Source organism: Dendrobates tinctorius, unplaced genomic scaffold, assembly GCF_039654945.1.
Source record: "Dendrobates tinctorius isolate UK_male_01 unplaced genomic scaffold, ASM3965494v1 ptg000293l, whole genome shotgun sequence".
In the NCBI taxonomy this organism is placed as follows: Eukaryota; Metazoa; Chordata; class Amphibia; order Anura; family Dendrobatidae; genus Dendrobates; species Dendrobates tinctorius.
The window spans coordinates 17,563,637-17,585,673 of NW_027361960.1; the positions used below are offsets into that span (position 1 = coordinate 17,563,637).

A 22,037-nucleotide genomic window follows, 5' to 3' on the forward strand; every position below is an offset into this window, starting at 1 on the left:
GGACCGCTAAATAAATGGCACCGCTTCTCCTATACATTGGTGCTTATCATGGACCGCTAAATAAATGGCACCGCTTCTCCTATACATTAGTGCTGATCATGGACCGCTAAATAAATGGCACCGCTTCTCCTATACATTAGTGCTGATCATGGACCGCTAAATAAATGGCACCGCTTCTCCTATACATTGGTGCTGATCATGGACCGCTAAATAAATGGCACCGCTTCTCCTATACATTGGTGCTGATCATGGACCGCTAAATAAATGGCACCGCTTCTCCTATACATTAGTGCTGATCATGGACCGCTAAATAAATGGCACCGCTTCTCCTATACATTGGTGCTGATCATGGACCGCTAAATAAATGGCACCGCTTCTCCTATACATTGGTGCTGATCATGGACCGCTAAATAAATGGCACCGCTTCTCCTATACATTAGTGCTGATCATGGACCGCTAAATAAATGGCACCGCTTCTCCTATACATTAATGCTGATCATGGACCGCTAAATAAATGGCACCGCTTCTCCTATACATTGGTGCTGATCATGGACCGCTAAATAAATGGCACCGCTTCTCCTATACATTAGTGCTGATCATGGACCGCTAAATAAATGGCACCGCTTCTCCTATACATTGGTGCTTATCATGGACCGCTAAATAAATGGCACCGCTTCTCCTATACATTAGTGCTGATCATGGACCGCTAAATAAATGGCACCGCTTCTCCTATACATTAGTGCTGATCATGGACCGCTAAATAAATGGCACCGCTTCTCCTATACATTGGTGCTTATCATGGACCGCTAAATAAATGGCACCGCTTCTCCTATACATTAGTGCTGATCATGGACCGCTAAATAAATGGCACCGCTTCTTCTATACATTAGTGCTGATCATGGACCGCTAAATAAATGGCACCGCTTCTCCTATACATTAGTGCTGATCATGGACCGCTAAATAAATGGCACCGCTTCTCCTATACATTAGTGCTGATCATGGACCGCTAAATAAATGGCACCGCTTCTCCTATACATTGGTGCTGATCATGGACCGCTAAATAAATGGCACCGCTTCTTCTATACATTAGTGCTGATCATGGACCGCTAAATAAATGGCACCGCTTCTCCTATACATTGGTGCTGATCCATGGACCACTAAATAAATGGCACCGCTTCTCCTATACATTAGTGCTGATCATGGACCGCTAAATAAATGGCACCGCTTCTCCTATACTTTAGTGCTGATCATGGACCGCTAAATAAATGGCACCGCTTCTCCTATACATTGGTGCTGATCATGGACCGCTAAATAAATGGCACCGCTTCTCCTATACATTAGTGCTGATCATGGACCGCACATGGATGCCATCTGGGACTCCAAACAAAAATAGACATGTCTCCGTACTTTTTGGTCTGCAAAATACCCAATTGTCATGTGGATGGCACCATATACTTTAATGAGTACGTGAAAACCACTGCTAGAGCATGTGTGGGAAAGCAGATGTTGGGATGGGCCCATATGTAGGCCCAGCCTGTATAACTTATCAGATTGGGCTAGTATTAGGTCCTCGTCACTAGATCTGGTTCGGGAACACAAGCCACAAGAACAATTCAAATTCTGTAAGATGTAGAATCAGTGATATTGTTATTTTGAACATGTAATCACTTTTTCCAAAGTCAGAAATTTATGACGCTGTGGTGTGATCGACAATGTGGCTACCTATAACTAGTCTGAACTGCAAAGATATCAGCTATTTATGGGAAGTAAAGATACTGTATTTTATGCGTGTATAGTTATAAAATGCGAGATGTACAATTTGAAGAAAAAGGATTCATTTCTTGCCATTTAAAAAATAAATAAATGTAGAGACATTTTAGTGGAGGAGTTGAAGACTAAATCTCAGTATTGGTGGCAGCGCAGGCCTTCCTGGCTTGCATTGCCCTGCCAGACATGTCACACTTTTCATGATCTTCATAAAATGTCATTGCCTTTACTTTTGGTGCTCTGTAAGCTTCAAATCCTCTCTGAACAAAAAAAAAAAAAAACCCTGATAAATGGGTAAAGCTAATTCTCCAGAGTGAGCCGTTTAGAGGCTGCTCCGTCCCTGAATAATTCACCAGGCAGAGGAACAAGGCAGTGTTGTTGTTTTTTGTTTGTTTTATCATTTTGATTCCAAGATGAAATGACAGTTTAAAGCCTTTGAACACTCAGCGGCAATTCATGGATCTGGGATTCTTTAAGGGCTATTTCTTCTATGGGTTTTTTTTTATTTTAGAACCATTTAGAAGCAGTAACATGACTTTTAATGATAGTGATGCAAAACGGTATAATTTATTATTGCATAAACCGGTATAAATATACTGTGTGTACATAAATAAATATTTTAGCTCTGTAAATTGAATACAAGTGTTATTAGCTGTGAGTCACGCCGGTGGCGCTCTTCACCACTGCAGGGAAAGAAAATTACCCAGCACAATGTGTCTTTGTATGAAGCTACAGTCAGTGTCTTTTTTGAAAACAAAAATCCCATTGATGTGAACTAGTAGAGAACGAAGCGGCGCCCCTTAGCGGTTTACAACCCAGAGCTATTACATACTGCTCCACGCAGAGCCTTTTCCTGCCTCCGGTGTGTTATTGTTGCACATTCCTGGAAGTTTTAAGTCCCCTCCTCCTTTAACACATAGATTCCTCTGGCCTGCACAGGCCAAATGTGCAAAAACAGGAAGAACAACCAAGCCCTTAACAGAGGGAGCGCCTACAGCATCAGGTTACAGCACCCAGAGGCGACAGCGGACCCTAACCGGGCCACAGTACATATACGGCATTTACCTGTACACTGCCCTATGGTGGGACAAAGGATTCTATAACCAAGAATAAAATCATACTTTAACAGGCAGAGCATCGCAGCAATGCAGAAAGGCCTCCGAGTACTTGCCATCTGCTTTCTACAGGCCCAGGGACCAGCACTTGTAACCTGGGCATAGTTACAATCTCATTTCTGATCCACGGTCACAGGCTGTCCGCTCCTGGCCCACACTCTGATAAACAATCACTCCGATGTCTACCAGAATCTAAGCACACCATATGGGGTCCGCTGCCCACATTCCACTATGTTCTGTTTACTCACAACATTCGCCCTGTTTAATCAATAGGCCCTTCCATACAAAGCCTAGCAGAGTAGCATCACTTGAAAGAGGCTGGATGCACTTACAGAAGGGAATTCCTCCCCAGGCCGGGCCGACTTCCTTATAAAAAGCATTGATGAAACATGGAGGGAGCTGCTCATTTGGTTTACAGCACTTATAATGTACAGAGAACACAGTCGCCTTTCTCTTTATTCCAGGGTCCATGAGGCGCTGAAATGAAAGGTCTGCTGCAATGTTTGCGGGACAAATATTTACACATTGGCATTTGCTTGACCAACAGCTGCAAAAACTACAAAGTGACCACCCCCTGCTCAGAAGATGAGGGGGGGGGGGAAAGCAATTAGGACTAAATATAAGGAAAGAGAAATAAAGGATGGGTTGTGTAAAGGAATTCTGGTCCTGCCAAACCCCTAGGCTCTACGTTCCTATCCTTGCAGTTATACCCAGTGACCCCTGAATGTCGCTCTTTGCACCCTCTTATCCAATGGGAACAGGACAGCTCGGCTCGTCCGCTTACCATGCTGTAACCCTTAAAGGGACGGCTGTTTAAGGATCACAACTAAACAGGAAAAGGAGGAAAGAGGAAACTGGAAAGCACAGTGCTGCCAGTACAGAATCAATGGGAGGCTGCAAGCGCCTCATCCACAGATTTACACAAAGAGCAGGATGTTCTAGCTCTATGTGCTCTCACGGACAAGTGCAGTTCTCCTCCATCTCCTAAGATCATCGAGTGCACAACAGAAGAAAATCCATTCAGTCCAGCTGCCAGGCCAGTAGTGATCCAACAGAGCACTTTTCTACCGTTTTCTAGATGTTCATCTAAGGACCAGAATTGGTCTCTACTCCCACCATATGGTGCACACATACCAAATATCTGTACTCCAATATTATGTGCCTCATGCGCTAGTGCCAACTAAGGGCAGCAAAAGGATATACAGCAGACAAATAAAAGGACAGCTATAGTTAGCCCTCCATCCCATCTTCCAGCAATGTAATGTGCCCAGACTGAGATCCAGGCTCAGCAATGGCATCTACAGCTCAGATGTGGGTACAATCCTGCACTGGGTTATTTGTAAATAATACTGGATTAAGACATTCCTGGCACTGTGATCTCACCCTGGGAATAGATCTAGCCCTGACATGTAATACCAGTGCAGCCCCAGAGCTGACCTTCCACCACCCAGCTCTACACTTCTCGAAGTACAGGCCCCCCATACAGAGCAGAGTGCCCCCTCACCCCTCCATCTCTATGCAGGCCACCAGTACAGACTACCCCCTCACCCCTGCATCTCTATACAGGCCACCCATACAGAGCAGAGTACCCCCTCACCCCTGCATCTCTATACAGGCCACCCGTACAGAGCAGAGTACCCCCTCACCCCTCCATCTCTATACTGGCCACCCATACAGAGCAGAGTACCCCCTCACCCCTGCATCTCTATACTGGCCACCAGTACAGAGCAGAGTAACCCCTCACCCCTCCATCTCTATACAGGCCACCAGTACAGAGCAGAGTACCCCCTCACCCCTCCATCTCTATACAGGCCCCCCACACAGAGCAGAGTACCCCCTCACCCCTGCATCTCTATACTGGCCACCCGTACAGAGCAGAGTATCCCCTCACCCCTGCATCTCTATACTGGCCACCCGTACAGAGCAGAGTACCCCCTCACCCCTGCATCTCTCTACAGGCCACCAGTACAAAGCAGAGTACCCCCTCACCCCTGCATCTCTATACAGGCCACCCGTACAGAGCAGAGTACCCCCTCACCCCTCCATCTCTATACAGGCCACCAGTACAGAGCAGAGTACCCCCTCACCCCTCCATCTCTATACAGGCCACCAGTACAGAGCAGAGTACCCCCTCACCCCTCCATCTCTCTACAGGCCACCAGTACAGAGCAGAGTACCCCCTCACCCCTTCATCTCTATACAGGCCACCAGTACAAAGCAGAGTACTCCCTCACCCCTGCATCTCTATACAGGCCACCCATACAGAGCAGAGTACCCCCTCACCCCTGCATCTCTATACAGGCCCCCCACACAGAGCAGAGTACCCCCTACACCCCTCCATCTCTATACAGGCCCCCCACACAGAGCAGAGTTCCCCCTCACCCCTCCATCTCTATACAGGCCCCCCACACAGAGCAGAGTTCCCCCTCACCCCTCCATCTCTATACAGGCCACCCGTACAGAGCAGAGTACCCCCTCACCCCTGCATCTCTATACAGGCCCCCCACACAGAGCAGAGTACCCCCTACACCCCTCCATCTCTATACAGGCCCCCCACACAGAGCAGAGTTCCCCCTCACCCCTCCATCTCTATACAGGCCACCCGTACAGAGCAGAGTACCCCCTCACCCCTCCATCTCTATACAGGCCCCCCACACAGAGCAGAGTTCCCCCTCACCCCTCCATCTCTATACAGGCCACCCGTACAGAGCAGAGTACCCCCTCACCCCTGCATCTCTATACAGGCCCCCCACACAGAGCAGAGTACCCCCTACACCCCTCCATCTCTATACAGGCCCCCCACACAGAGCAGAGTTCCCCCTCACCCCTCCATCTCTATACAGGCCACCCGTACAGAGCAGAGTACCCCCTCACCCCTCCATCTCTATACAGGCCCCCCACACAGAGCAGAGTTCCCCCTCACCCCTCCATCTCTATACAGGCCACCCGTACAAAGCAGAGTACCCCCTCACCCCTGCATCTCTCTACAGGCCACCAGTACAAAGCAGAGTACCCCCTCACCCCTGCATCTCTATACAGGCCACCAGTACAGAGCAGAATACCCCCTCACCCCTGCATCTCTATACAGGCCACATGTACAGAGCAGAGTACCCCCTCACCCCTGCATCGCTATACAGGCCACCAGTACAGAGCAGAGTACCCCCTTCACCCCTCCATCTCTATACAGGCCACCAGTACAGAGCAGAGTACCCCCTCACCCCTCCATCTCTATACAGGCCACCCGTACAGAGCAGAGTACCCCCTCACCCCTGCATCGCTATACAGGCCACCAGTACAGAGCAGAGTTCCCCCTCACCCCTGCATCTCTATACAGGCCACCAGTACAGAGCAGAGTACCCCCTCACCCCTGCATCTCTATACAGGCCACCCGTACAGAGCAGAGTTCCCCCTCACCCCTGCATCTCTCTACAGGCCACCCGTACACAGCAGAGTACCCCCTCACCCCTGCATCTCTATACAGGCCACCCGTACAGAGCAGAGTACCCCCTCACCCCTGCATCTCTATACAGGCCACCCGTACACAGCAGAGTACCCCCTTCACCCCTCCATCTCTATACAGGCCACCCATACAGAGCAGAGTACCCCTTCACCCCTCCATCTCTATACAGGCCACCCATACAGAGCAGAGTACCCCCTCACCCCTGCATCTCTATACAGGCCACCCGTACAGAGCAGAGTACCCCCTCACCCCTGCATCTCTATACTGGCCACTCGTACAGAGCAGAGTACCAACGTCACCCCTCCACAGGCCACCAGTACCAAGCAATCACACCCCTCCATCTAGGCAACACACATCTCCATTTATTTGTAGGCCAATGTACAGAGTAACTCCACTCCTACATCCATTTACCGGCTACTGTGCAGAGTACCTTTACCCCTCCATCTAATTGGAGGCCATGGTTCAAAATAACCCCACCACTCCATCTATTCACAGGCCACTGTATTGAGTACACTCACCCCCTCAATCTATTTACAGGCCACTATATAGAGGACCCTAACCCCTACATCTATATACAGGCCACGCTATACAGAGTTCTGTCACCCCACCATCTATTTATAGGACACTGTATAGAGGACACTCACCCCTATATCTATATACAGGTCACACTATACAGAGTACCCGCACCTCTCCATCTAAATACAGGCCCCTGAACAGAGTACCTTCAACCCTCCATCTATTTACAGGCCAGTGCAGGGAATACCCTCACCCCTCCATCTATTTATTGTCCTGTGTACACAGTTCCTTCATTTCTCCATGTATGCAAGAGCCACTGTGCAGAGTAACCTCATCCCTACATCTATACACAGGCCACTATATAGAGGACCCTAACCCCTACATCTATACACAGGCCACATTGTACAGAGTACTTCAAATTCTCCATGCATGAACAGGCCACTTATATAGAAGTCTCCCACATTCATATACAGACCACTACTGTATAGAGTCCCCTGCCCATATACATACAGGCCACAACTGTAGAAAACCACACAATCTACATTCAGCCACCACTGTAGATGGTCCACTAACACAATATTTCTTCAGCCAATAGTCCATACCACCTCCCCCACACATCTTTATCTACTTACAATCCACCACTAGTAGCATCTCAAACACATCTACATCTATGTACAGGCCACAATTGTAGGTAGCCCCCCCCTACACATTGATATACAGGCCACTATTGTAAGTAGCCCACACACATCAATATACAGGGCCCTACTGTAGGCAGCCCCCCTACACACACACACCAATATACAGGGCCCTACTGTAGGCAGCCCCCCTACACACACACACCAATATACAGGGCCCTACTGTAGGCAGCCCCCCTACACACACACACCAATATACAGGGCCCTACTGTAGGCAGCCCCCCTACACACACACACCAATATACAGGGCCCTACTGTAGGCAGCCCCCCTACACACACACACCAATATACAGGGCCCTACTGTAGGCAGCCCCCCCACACACACACACCAATATACAGGGCCCTACTGTAGGCAGCCCCCCTACACACACACACACCAATATACAGGGCCCTACTGTAGGCAGCCCCCCTACACACACACACCAATATACAGGGCCCTACTGTAGGCAGCCCCCCTACACACACACACCAATATACAGGGCCCTACTGTAGGCAGCCCCCCTACACACACACACCAATATACAGGGCCCTACTGTAGGCAGCCCCCCTACACACACACACCAATATACAGGGCCCTACTGTAGGCAGCCCCCCCTACACACACACACCAATATACAGGGCCCTACTGTAGGCAGCCCCCCTACACACACACACCAATATACAGGGCCCTACTGTAGGCAGCCCCCCTACACACACACACCAATATACAGGGCCCTACTGTAGGCAGCCCCCTTACACACACACACCAATATACAGGGCCCTACTGTAGGCAGCCCCCCTACACACACACACCCATCAATATACAGGGCCCTACTGTAGGCAGCCCCCCTACACACACACACCCATCAATATATAGGGCCCTACTGTAGGCAGCCCCCCTACACACACACAATCAATATACAGGGCCCTACTGTAGGCAGCCCCCCTACACACACACACCAATATACAGGGCCCTACTGTAGGCAGCCCCCCTACACACACACCAATATACAGGGCCCTACTGTAGGCAGCCCCCCTACACACACACACACCAATATACAGGGCCCTACTGTAGGCAGCCCCCCTACACACACATCAATATACAGGGCCCTACTGTAGGCAGCCCCCCTACACACACACACACACACACACACACACACATCAATATACAGGGCCCTACTGTAGGCAGCCCCCCTACACACACATCAATATACAGGGCCCTACTGTAGGCAGCCCCCCTACACACACACACACACACATCAATATACAGGGCCCTACTGTAGGCAGCCCCCCTACACACACACATCAATATACAGGGCCCTACTGTAGGCAGCCCCCCTACACACACACACACATCAATATACAGGGCCCTACTGTAGGCAGCCCCCACACACACACACACATCAATATACAGGGCCCTACTGTAGGCAGCCACCCTACACACACACACATCAATATACAGGGCCCTACTGTAGGCAGCCCCCCTACACACACATCAATATACAGGGCCCTACTGTAGGCAGCCCCCCTACACACACACACACATCAATATACAGAGCCCTACTGTAGGCAGCCCCCCTACAAACACACACCAATATACAGGGCCCTACTGTAGGCAGCCCCCCTACAAACACACACCAATATACAGGGCCCTACTGTAGGCAGCCCCCCTACACACACACACCAATATACAGGGCCCTACTGTAGGCAGCCCCCCTACACACACACACCAATATACAGGGCCCTACTGTAGGCAGCCCCCCTACACACACACACCAATATACAGGGCCCTACTGTAGGCAGCCCCCCTACACACACACACCAATATACAGGGCCCTACTGTAGGCAGCCCCCCTACACACACACACCAATATACAGGGCCCTACTGTAGGCAGCCCCCCTACACACACACATCTCTATACAGGGCCCTACTGTAGGGAGCCCCCCTACACACACACACATCAATATACAGGGCCCTACTGTAGGCAGCCCCCCTACACACACACACACACACACACACACACACACACATCAATATACAGGGCCCTACTGTAGGCAGCCCCCCTACACACACATCAATATACAGGGCCCTACTGTAGGCAACCCCCCTACACACACACACATCAATATACAGGGCCCTACTGTAGGCAGCCACCCTACACACACACACACATCAATATACAGGGCCCTACTGTAGGCAGCCCCCCTACACACACATCAATATACAGGGCCCTACTGTAGGCAGCCCCCCCTACACACATCAATATACAGGGCCCTACTGTAGGCAGCCCCCCTACACACATCAATATACAGGGCCCTACTGTAGGCAGCCCCCCTACACACACATCAATACATAGGGCCCTACTGTAGGCAGCCCCCCTACACACACACACATCAATATACAGGGCCCTACTGTAGGCAGCCCCCCTACACACACACACATCAATATATAAGGCCCTACTGTAGGCAGCCCCCCTACACACACACATCAATATACAGTGCCCTACTGTAGGCCGCCCCCCTACACAAACATCAATATACAGGGCCCTACTGTAGGCAGCCCCCCTACACACACATCAATATACAGGGCCCTACTGTAGGCAACCCCCCTACACACACACACATCAATATACAGGGCCCTACTGTAGGCAGCCCCCCTACACACACACACACACACATCAATATACAGGGCCCTACTGTAGGCAGCCCCCCTACACACACATCAATATACAGGGCCCTACTGTAGGCAACCCCCCTACACACACACACATCAATATACAGGGCCCTACTGTAGGCAGCCCCCCTACACACACATCAATATACAGGGCCCTACTGTAGGCAGCCCCCCCTACACACATCAATATACAGGGCCCTACTGTAGGCAGCCCCCCTACACACATCAATATACAGGGCCCTACTGTAGGCAGCCCCCCTACACACATCAATACATAGGGCCCTACTGTAGGCAGCCCCCCTACACACACACACACACATCAATATACAGGGCCCTACTGTAGGCAGCCCCCCTACACACACACACATCAATATATAAGGCCCTACTGTAGGCAGCCCCCCTACACACACACATCAATATACAGTGCCCTACTGTAGGCCGCCCCCCTACACAAACATCAATATACAGGGCCCTACTGTAGGCAGCCCCCCTACACACACACCAATATACAGGTCCCTACTGTAGGCGGCCCCCCTACACACACACACCAATATACAAGGCCCTACTGTAGGCAGCCCCCCTACACACACCAATATACAGGTCCCTACTGTAGGCAGCCCCCCTACACACACACACCAATATACAAGGCCCTACTGTAGGCAGCCCCCCTACACATTCATCAATATACAGGTCACTAATATAGGCAGCCTCCCACACACACATATCAATACACAGGGCCCTACTGTAGGAAGCCCCCCTACCCACACATCAACACACACACACACACACACATCAACACACACACACACACACACACACACACACACAGTGCCCTACTGTTGGTAGCCTGCCCTACACACACACTTCAATATACAGGGCACTAATGTAGGTAGCCCCCCTACAGACACACATCAATATACAGGGCCCTACTGCAGGTAATACACATCTATATACAAGCCACTACTGTACATAGTCCCACATACACATCTATATACCGGTCTGTATTGTAGGTAGCCCCATTACACACATCTATATACAAGCCACTACTGTAGGTAGCCCCCCACACATCTATACACAGGTCACAATTGTAGGTAGCCCCATAGCAGAACTATATACAGGCGACTACTATAGGTAGCCAACATACATCTATATTGGGTCCGCTACTGTAGGTAGCACCCATACATGTACATACAGGCCACTACTGTAGGTAGATATACACAGGTATAAGTAGACTACACACACACCTATATACAGGTCACTACTGTAAGTAGCCCCATGAAACATCTACATACAGGCCACTACTGTAAGTAAACCCACATACACATATCCATATACCGGCCTGTATTGTAGGAAGCCCTCCACACATCCATGTACAGGCCACTACTGATGGTAGCCCCCCACACACACGTATATACAGGCCACTACTGATGGTAGCCCCCCACACACATGTAGGCCACTACTGTAGGTAAACCCACATACACATACCCATATACCGGCCTGTATTGTAGGAAGCCCTCCACACATATCCATGTACAGGCCACTACTGATGGTAGCCCCCCACACACACACGTATATACAGGCCACTACTGATGGCAGCCCCCCACACACATGTATATACAGGCCACTACTGTAGGTAAACTCACATACCCATACACCGGCCTGTATTGTAGGAAGCCCTCCACACATATCCATGTACAGGCCACTACTGTTGGTAGCCCCCCCCCCCCCCACACACATATATACAGGCCACTACTGATGGTAGCCCCCCACACACACACACACATGTATATACAGGCCACCACTCATGGTAGCCCCCCACACACACATGTATATACAGGCCACCACTGATGGTAGCCCCCCCACACACACATGTATATACAGGCCACCACTGATGGCAGCCCCCCCCACACATGTATATACAGGCCACCACTGATGGTAGCCCCCCACACACACACACATGTATATACAGGCCACCCCTGATGGTAGCCCCCCACACACACACGAATATACAGGCCACTACTGATGGTAGCCCCCCACACACACATATATACAGGCCACTACTGATGGTAGCCCCCCACACACACATATATACAGGCCACTACTGATGGTAGCCCCCCCCCCCACACATGTATATACAGGCCACCACTGATGGTAGCCCCCCACACACACACACACATGTATATACAGGCCACCACTGATGGTAGCCCCCCACACACACACGAATATACAGGCCACTACTGATGGTAGCCCCCCACACACACACACGTATATACAGGCCACTACTAATGGTAGCCCCCCACACACACACACGAATATACAGGCCACTACTGATGGTAGCCCCCCCCACACACACACACGTATATACAGGCCACTACTAATGGTAGCCCCCCACACACACACGTATATACAGGCCACTACTGATGGTAGCCCCCCACACACACACACGAATATACAGGCCACTACTGATGGTATCCCCCCACACACACACGAATATACAGGCCACTACTGATGGTAGCCCCCCACACACACACACGTGTATATACAGGCCACTACTAATGGTAGCCCCCCCCCCACACACACATATATACAGGCCACTACTGATGGTAGCCCCCCCACACACACACGTATATACAGGCCACTACTAATGGTAGCCCCCCCACACACACACGTATATACAGGCCACTACTGATGGTAGCCCCCCACACACACATATATACAGGCCACTACTGATGGTAGCCCCCCACACACACGTATATACAGGCCACTACTGATGGTAGCCCCCCACACACACACGTATATACAGGCCACTACTGATGGTAGCCCCCCACACACACACACGTATATACAGGCCACTACTGATGGTAGCCCCCCACACACACACACGTATATACAGGCCACTACTGATGGTAGCCCCCCCCCACACACACGTATATACAGGCCACTACTGATGGTAGCCCCCCACACACACGTATATACAGGCCACTACTGATGGTAGCCCCCCACACACACACACGTAAATACAGGCCACTACTGATGGTAGCCCCCCCCACACACACACGTATATACAGGCCACTACTGATGGTAGCCCCCCACACACACACACGAATATACAGGCCACTACTGATGGTAGCCCCCCACACACACACGTATATACAGGCCACTACTGACGGTAGCCCCCCCCCCCCCACACACACGTATATACAGGCCACTACTGATGGTAGCCCCCCACACACACACGAATATACAGGCCACTACTGATGGTAGCCCCCCACACACACACGAATATACAGGCCACTACTGATGGTAGCCCCCCACACACACACGAATATACAGGCCACTACTGATGGTAGCCCCCCACACACACACGTATATACAGGCCACTACTGACAGTAGCCCCCCACACACACACACGTATATACAGGCCACTACTAATGGTAGCCCCCCCCACACACACGTATATACAGGCCACTACTGATGGTAGCCCCCCCACACACACGTATATACAGGCCACTACTGATGGTAGCCCCCCACACACACACACGTATATACAGGCCACTACTAATGGTAGCCCCCCCCCACACACACGTATATACAGGCCACTACTAATGGTAGCCCCCCCCCCCCCACACACACATATATACAGGCCACTACTGATGGTAGCCCCCCCCCCACACACACATATATACAGGCCACTACTGATGGTAGCCCCCCCCCCCACACACACACGTATATACAGGCCACTACTGATGGTAGCCCCCCACACACACACGTATATACAGGCCACTACTAATGGTAGCCCCCCCCCACACACAAACGTATATACAGGCCACTACTAATGGTAGCCCCCCCCACACACACACATATATACAGGCCACTACTGATGGTAGCCCCCCACACACACACCCGTATATACAGGCCACTACTGATGGTAGCCCCCCACACACACACGTATATACAGGCCACTACTAATGGTAGCCCCCCACACACACAAACGTATATACAGGCCACTACTAATGGTAGCCCCCCCCCCCACACACACACGTATATACAGGCCACTACTAATGGTAGCCCCCCCCCCCCCCCACACACGTATATACAGGCCACTACTGATGGTAGCCCCCCACACACACACACACACGTATATACAGGCCACTACTAATGGTAGCCCCCCCCACACACACACACGCATTTCCAGCCCCTTGTGCAGACCCCCTCCCTCCGCCACAAGTTTGGCGAGCACCAGATTCCGCCACCTTCCCGCAGGTCACATGGCAGCACATTGGCCGGAGCTGCGGGTGGGGAGGGCTGCCCAGTACCGTGCCCGGCTCCCGCCATCCCGTCCGGAGGAGCCTGTGCCCACAACTTGGGAGAGAAGTTGGAGTAGTGGCGGGCTCCGCAGAGCCGTGTGCCGACTGTACCTTCATCCAGGAGCCGCTCCAGGTGGTTAAATATCCCGCAGAAGTTGGGCAGGCTGCTCATCAGCTTCTTGTCGTTCATGAGCTGCATCAGATAGTCTGGGGTCGGCTTGGGCTTTTCCTTTGTTTCCATTTCCCCCACCATTATCCAATGTCTCCGGAGAGCGGGGCACTAGGAACTAGAAGTGGCCGCTGGCGAGGAGAGGACGAGCGAGGCTGCCGAAACTTCACCGGAGCCCGACCACAAGCCGCGCGTTCCTTCTTCCGCCCCCGGGGGTCCACACACATGAACGGCGATCACATGTACGAGGGGGGACAGGAGCTCTCCCCTCCGGGTGATCGCAGTGGTACGGTCTCCCCGGCAGGCTGTGTCCAGGGACGGCACTGGTCTCCCCTCAGCTGTGGCGCTCCGGGCTGCTGTCTGCTCTCCGCCTCCTCCAGCCGCTCAGCTCCCGCCTCTCCTCGCTTCCCTGTCAGCACAACGCCGTGTCTCCCGTGTGTACACGTCCCTATCGCCGGCTCCCGGGCTGCGCTGTGTCTGCCGCGGATCCTCTAGACGAGTTTGCTTCAGTTACAGAGAGGAAGAGGCGGCGGGGCGGAGAGTGCAGCGGATAGGAGGACAGCGGCGGGCGGGGCTGGGGCGGAGCCACACCCGGAGGAGGGGACGCAGGCCGACGGGAGGAGGGGAAGGGCCTGGCACAGGCGCCCCGGTATGGTGCACACGGCGGCTTCTGTCCGCCACTCACAGGCTGTGCCAGTCCTCCGTGCCAGAGGTAGCGGAGCAGCATGAGAGCGCAGGACACGGGCAGGATGATGGTGCCTCTGTGCTCCAGCCTGTGCCATCATGTGCTCCAGCATGTGCCAGAGGGAAGGGGCTGGAACAGGCGCCCCGGTATGGTGCCCACGGGGGCTCCTGCCCGTCACTCACTGGCTGTGCCAGAGGTAGCGGAGCAGTATGAGAGCGCAGGGCACGGGCAGGATGATGGTGCCTCTGTGCTCCAGCCTGTGCCATCATGTGCTCCAGCATGTGCCAGAGGGAAGGGGCTGGCACAGTCGCCCCGGTATGGTGCCCACGGGGGGCTCCTGCCCGTCACTCACTGGCTGTGCCAGAGGTAGCGGAGCAGTATGAGAGCGCAGGACACGGGCAGGATGATGGTGCCTCTGTGCTCCAGCCTGTGCCATCATGTGCTCCAGCATGTGCCAGAGGAAAGGGGCTGGAACAGGCGCCCCGGTATGGTGCCCACGGGGGCTCCTGCCCGTCGCTCACAGGCTGTGCCAGTCCTCCGTGCCAGAGGTAGCGGAGCAGTATGAGAGCGCAGGACACGGGCAGGATGATGGTGCCTCTGTGCTCCAGCCTGTGCCATCATGTGCTCCAGCATGTGCCAGAGGGAAGGGGCTTGAACAGGCGCCCCGGTATGGTGCACACGGGGGCTCCTGCCCGTCACTCACTGGCTGTGCCATAGGTAGCGGAGCAGCATGAGAGCGCAGGACACGGGCAGGATGATGGTGCCTCTGTGCTCCAGCCTTTGCCATCATGTGCTCCAGCATGTGCCAGAGGGAACGGGCTGGCACAGGCGCCCCGGTATGGTGCCCACGGGGGCTCCTGCCCGTCACTCACTGGCTGTGCCAGAGGTAGCGGAGCAGTATGAGAGCGCAGGACACGGGCAGGATGATGGTGCCTCTGTGCTCCAGCCTGTGCCATCATGTGCTCCAGCATGTGCCAGAGGGAAGGGGCTGGAACAGGCGCCCCGGTATGGTGCACACGGCAGCTTCTGTCCGTCACTCACAGGCTGTGCCAGTCCTCCGTGCCATAGGTAGCGGAGCAGCATGAGAGCGCAGGACACGGGCAGGATGATGGTGCCTCTGTGCCATCATGTGCACCAGCCTGTGCCAGCATGTGCCAGAGGGAAGGGGCTGGCTCAGGCGCCCCTGTATGGTGCCCACAGCGGCTCCTGTCCGTCACTCACAGGCTGTGCCAGAGGTAGCGGAGCAGTATGAGAGCGCAGGACACGGGCAGGATGATGGTGCCTCTGTGCTCCAGCCTGTGCCATCATGTGCTCCAGCCTGTGTCAGAGGGAAAGGGCTGGCTCAGGCACCCCGGTATGGTGCCCACGGCGGCTTCTGTCCGTCACTCACAGGCTGTGCCAGTCCTCCGTGCCATAGGTAGCGGAGCAGCATGAGAACGCAGGACACGGGCAGGATGATGGTGCCTCTGTGCTCCAGCCTGTGCCATCATGTGCTCCAGCATGTGCCAGAGGGAAGGGGCTGGCTCAGGCGCCCCGGTATGGTGCCCACGGCGGCTTCTGTCCGTCACTCACAGGCTGTGCCAGTCCTCCGTGCCAGAGGTAGCGGAGCAGCATGAGAGCGCAGGGCACGGGCAGGATGATGGTGCCTCTGTGCTCCAGCCTGTGCCATCAAGTGCACCAGCCTGTGCCAGCATGTGCCAGAAGGAAAGGGCTGGCACAGGTGCCCCGGTATGGTGCCCACGGGGGCTCCTGCTCATCACTCACAGGCTGTGCCAGTCCTCCGTGCCAGAGGTAGCGGAGCAGTATGAGAGCGCAGGACACGGGCAGGATGATGGTGCCTCTGTGCTCCAGCCTGTGCCATCATGTGCTCCAGCATGTGCCAGAGGGAAGGGGCTGGCTCAGGCGCCCAGGTATGGTGCACATGGCGGCTCCTGCCCGTCACTCACTGGCTGTGCCAGAGGTAGCGGAGCAGTATGAGAGCGCAGGGCACGGGCAGGATGATGGTGCCTCTGTGCTCCAGCCTGTGCCATCATGTGCTCCAGCATGTGCCAGAGGGAAGGGGCTGGCTCAGGCGCCCCGGTATGGTGCCCACGGTGGCTTCTGTCCGTCACTCACAGGCTGTGCCAGTCCTCCGTGCCAGAGGTAGCGGAGCAGCATGAGAGCGCAGGACACGGGCAGGATGATGGTGCCTCTGTGCTCCAGCCTGTGCCATCATGTGCTCCAGCATGTGCCAGAGGGAAGGGGCTGGAACAGGCGCCCCGGTATGGTGCACACGGCGGCTTCTGTCCGTCACTCACAGGCTGTGCCAGTCCTCCGTGCCATAGGTAGCGGAGCAGCATGAGAGCGCAGGACACGGGCAGGATGATGGTGCCTCTGTGCTCCAGCCTGTGCCATCATGTGCACCAGCCTGTGCCAGCATGTGCCAGAGGGAAGGGGCTGGCTCAGGCGCCCCTGTATGGTGCCCACAGCGGCTCCTGTCCATCACTCACAGGCTGTGCCAGAGGTAGCGGAGCAGTATGAGAGCGCAGGACACGGGCAGGATGATGGTGCCTCTGTGCTCCAGCCTGTGCCATCATGTGCTCCAGCCTGTGCCAGAGGGAAAGGGCTGGCTCAGGCGCCCCGGTATGGTGCCCACGGTGGCTTCTGTCCGTGACTCACAGGCTGTGCCAGTCCTCCGTGCCATAGGTAGCGGAGCAGCATGAGAGCGCAGGGCACGGGCAGGATGATGGTGCCTCTGTGCTCCAGCCTGTGCCATCAAGTGCACCAGCCTGTGCCAGCATGTGCCAGAAGGAAAGGGCTGGCACAGGCGCCCCGGTATGGTGCCCACGGGGGCTCCTGCTCATCACTCACAGGCTGTGCCAGTCCTCCGTGCCATAGGTAGCGGAGCAGCATGAGAACGCAGGACACGGGCAGGATGATGGTGCCTTTGTGCTCCAGCCTGTGCCATCATGTGCTCCAGCATGTGCCAGAGGGAAGGGGCTGGAACAGGCGCCCCGGTATGGTGCACACGGCGGCTTCTGTCCGTCACTCACAGGCTGTGCCAGTCCTCCGTGCCAGAGGTAGCGGAGCAGCATGAGAACGCAGGACACGGGCAGGATGATGGTGCCGCTGTGCTCCAGCCTGTGCCAGAGGGAAGGGCCTGGCTCAGGCGCCCCTGTATGGTGCCCACGACGGCTCCTGCTCATCACTCACAGGCTGTGCCAGTCCTCCGTGCCATAGGTAGCGGAGCAGCATGAGAGCGCAGGACACGGGCAGGATGATGGTGCCTCTGTGCTCCAGCCTGTGCCATCATGTGCTCCAGCCTGTGCCAGAGGGAAAGGGCTGGCTCAGGCGCCCCGGTATGGTGCCCACGGTGGCTTCTGTCCGTGACTCACAGGCTGTGCCAGTCCTCCGTGCCATAGGTAGCGGAGCAGCATGAGAACGCAGGACACGGGCAGGATGATGGTGCCTCTGTGCTCCAGCCTGTGCCATCATGTGCTCCAGCATGTGCCAGAGGGAAGGGGCTGGCTCAGGCGCCCCGGTATGGTGCCCACGGCGGCTTCTGTCCGTCACTCACAGGCTGTGCCAGTCCTCCGTGCCAGAGGTAGCGGAGCAGCATGAGAGCGCAGGGCACGGGCAGGATGATGGTGCCTCTGTGCTCCAGCCTGTGCCATCAAGTGCACCAGCCTGTGCCAGCATGTGCCAGAAGGAAAGGGCTGGCACAGGCGCCCCGGTATGGTGCCCACGGGGGCTCCTGCTCATCACTCACAGGCTGTGCCAGTCCTCCGTGCCATAGGTAGCGGAGCAGCATGAGAACGCAGGACACGGGCAGGATGATGGTGCCTTTGTGCTCCAGCCTGTGCCATCATGTGCTCCAGCATGTGCCAGAGGGAAGGGGCTGGAACAGGCGCCCCGGTATGGTGCACACGGCGGCTTCTGTCCGTCACTCACAGGCTGTGCCAGTCCTCCGTGCCAGAGGTAGCGGAGCAGCATGAGAGCGCAGGACACGGGCAGGATGATGGTGCCGCTGTGCTCCAGCCTGTGCCAGAGGGAAGGGCCTGGCTCAGGCGCCCCTGTATGGTGCCCACGACGGCTCCTACCCGTCACTCACAGGCTGTGCCAGTCCTCCGTGCCATAGGTAGCGGAGCAGCATGAGAGCACAGAACACGGGCAGGATGATGGTGCCTCTGTGCTCCAGCCTGTGCCATCATGTGCACCAGCCTGTGCCAGCATGTGCCAGAGGGAAAGGGCTGGCACAGGCGCCCCGGTATGGTGCCCACGAGGGCTCCTGCTCGTCACTCACAGGCTGTGCCAGTCCTCCATGCCATAGGTAGCGGAGCAGCATGAGTGGACTGCAGCAGGGCACGGGCAGGATGATAGTGTCTCTGTGCTCCTACCTGTGCCCCAGCCTGTGTCATCATGTGCAACATCATGTGCCAGACGGAAGGGGCTGGCACAGGCGCCTCGGTATGGTGCCCACGGCGGCTCCTGCCCGTCACTCACAGGCTGTGCCAGTCCTCCGTGCCATAGGTAGTGGAGCAGCATGAGAGCGCAGGGCACGGGCAGGATGATGGTACCTCTGTGCTCCAGCCTGTGCCATCATGTGCCAGAGGGAAGTGGCTGGCACAGGCACCCCGGTATGGTGCCCACGAGGGCTCCTGCTTGTCACAAGCTGTGCCAGTCCTCCGTGCCATAGGTAGCGGTGAGGCACGAAAGCGGACTGCAGCAGGGCACGGGCAGGATGATGGTGCCTTTGTGCTCTTGCCTGTGCCATCACGTGCCACAGCCTGTGCTCCAACCTGTCCTCCTAACTGTGCTCCAGCCTCTGCCATCATGTGCCCCAGCCTGTGCTTCTGCCTGTGCCATCATGTTCTCCAGCCTGTGCCATCATGTGCTCCTCTCTGTGCTCCTGCCTTTGCTCCAGCCTGTGCTCCTTCTGTGCTATCGTGTGCCAGAGGGAAGGGGCTTTCACAGGTATGGTGTCCTCGGTGATGTCTGATCCTCAGTTACCGGCTGTACCAGTCCTCCGTGCCATAGGAGTGTTAATATGATTAGTCCCCAATCCCCACAGTTTTAAGCGTGCCCTAAAAACTCATTTGTTCAGACTGGCCTTCCGCCTCGACGCATTAACCTAAATATCCCTGTGAGGCTCATTCAAAAATCTTTGACCATAGCCAGGTTCCTCTCATCATGTCCTCACATGCTTTATGTATTTAATAGCCCTCTGTGTCTGTACTGTTACATATTTAGACTGTTAACTGGTTCATGCAGCAACAGGAACACCCAATTCTTATACTATGGCTTTTCCGAACAATAAAAGCAATTGTTACCATCCACCTTCCGTGTCTCCCCTTTTGCTCATAGATTGTAAGCTTGCGAGCAGGGCCCTCCTTCCTCTTGGTATCTGTTATGATCTATGTTTGTTATGCTGTAATGTCTATTGTCTGCACAAGTCCCCTCTAAAATGTAAAATGTTGTGGAATATGTTGGCGCTATAGAAATAAAATTATTATTATTATAAGTAGCGGTGCAGCATGAAAGCGGACTGCAGCGGGAAACAGGCAGGATGATGGTGCCTCTGTGCTCCTGCCTGTGCCATCATGTGCCCAAGCCTGTGCTACTGCCTGTGCCATCATGTGCCCCAGCCTGTGTTCCTGCCTGTGCCATCATGTGCCCCAGCCTGTGCTCCTGCCTGTGCCATCATGTGCCCAAGCCTTTGATCCTGCCTGTGCCATCATGTGCCCCAGCCTGTGCGCATGCTTGTGCCATCATGTGGCACTGACCTGTGTCACTGTAGTATTAGCACAACTTTCTGAGTGAAGGAGAAGATTACACACAGGCAGCTGCCTTCATTTTATCACATGCCCACTACTCTTCCCACACCAGTTCTGCACATACTGGCATTAGCTCCCAACTGTACCCGCTGGAGGCGTGATTGCTCAGGGGTCTTTCAGTGACTGGCCAGGGGTCCTACAGCAGCTGCCCAGGGGTCCTACTACTGCTGCCATGGGGTTCTTCCATAACTGCCCAAGGATCATACCGTGGCTGTACAGGGGTCCTACTACCGCTGCAATGGGGTCCTACTACTGCTGCCATGAGATCCTATACCAGCTGCCCAGAGGTCATCCTATAGCTGCCACGGAATCCTATTATGGCTGCCCAGACATCATTCCATGGCTGTCTAGGGGTCCTACTATGGTTGCCATGTGGTCTTTCCTTAATTACATTGTCCAGGGGCCCTCCTATGACTGCCCAAGGGACCTACTATGGCTGATAATGAGTCCTCCTATTGCTGATCAGGGGTCCTACTATGACTGCCCAGTGGTCCGCCTATGGCTGTTTTGGGGTCCTATGACTGCTCAATGGGCCTACTATGGCTGCTCAGTGGTCACCATACTGCTGCCCAGGAGTCGAACTACTGCAATGAGGGCCTACAGCAGATACCCAGCTGATAGGTTTGTTCACATGTCCTCCATCACATGAAATTTTTGGAACAGGGATCTGTGCAGCCTGGAAGGCTGAACTAACAAGCAGAGGGAGAACCTGTAATACTCAGTGCTGCAAAATCACATCCACAATATATTTGTAAGGATAAAGAAAAAATGGAGAGTCCCTTCAAGACAGATATTAAAGTACAGACTCACATACTGCTTAGTGTTACACTTATATTAGGCATTAGAAGGGGTTAATA

At 54.3% G+C, this 22,037-nt stretch overlaps 1 protein-coding gene across 7 annotated transcripts in view; it reads right to left on the bottom strand.

Annotated features, from left to right (window-relative positions):
* The window catches only part of QKI (QKI, KH domain containing RNA binding), a 190,062-nt gene extending 174,844 nt beyond the window's left edge, over nucleotides 1-15,218 (bottom strand). For 3 of the 7 annotated variants that reach the window (XR_012226900.1, XM_073560169.1, XM_073560172.1), the window contains exon 1: nucleotides 14,625-15,216. Coding sequence is in view for 4 of the 7 variants with exons in the window: in XM_073560169.1 (XP_073416270.1) it covers nucleotides 14,625-14,766 (142 nt within the window). In the remaining 3 variants the exon portion in view is untranslated. Of the gene's footprint in view, nucleotides 1-14,624 lie in introns of all 7 variants that reach the window. The other 4 variants (XR_012226902.1, XR_012226901.1, XM_073560170.1 and 1 more) reach the window with 4 other exon arrangements.
* Nucleotides 15,219-22,037: the final 6,819 nt, after the last annotated feature.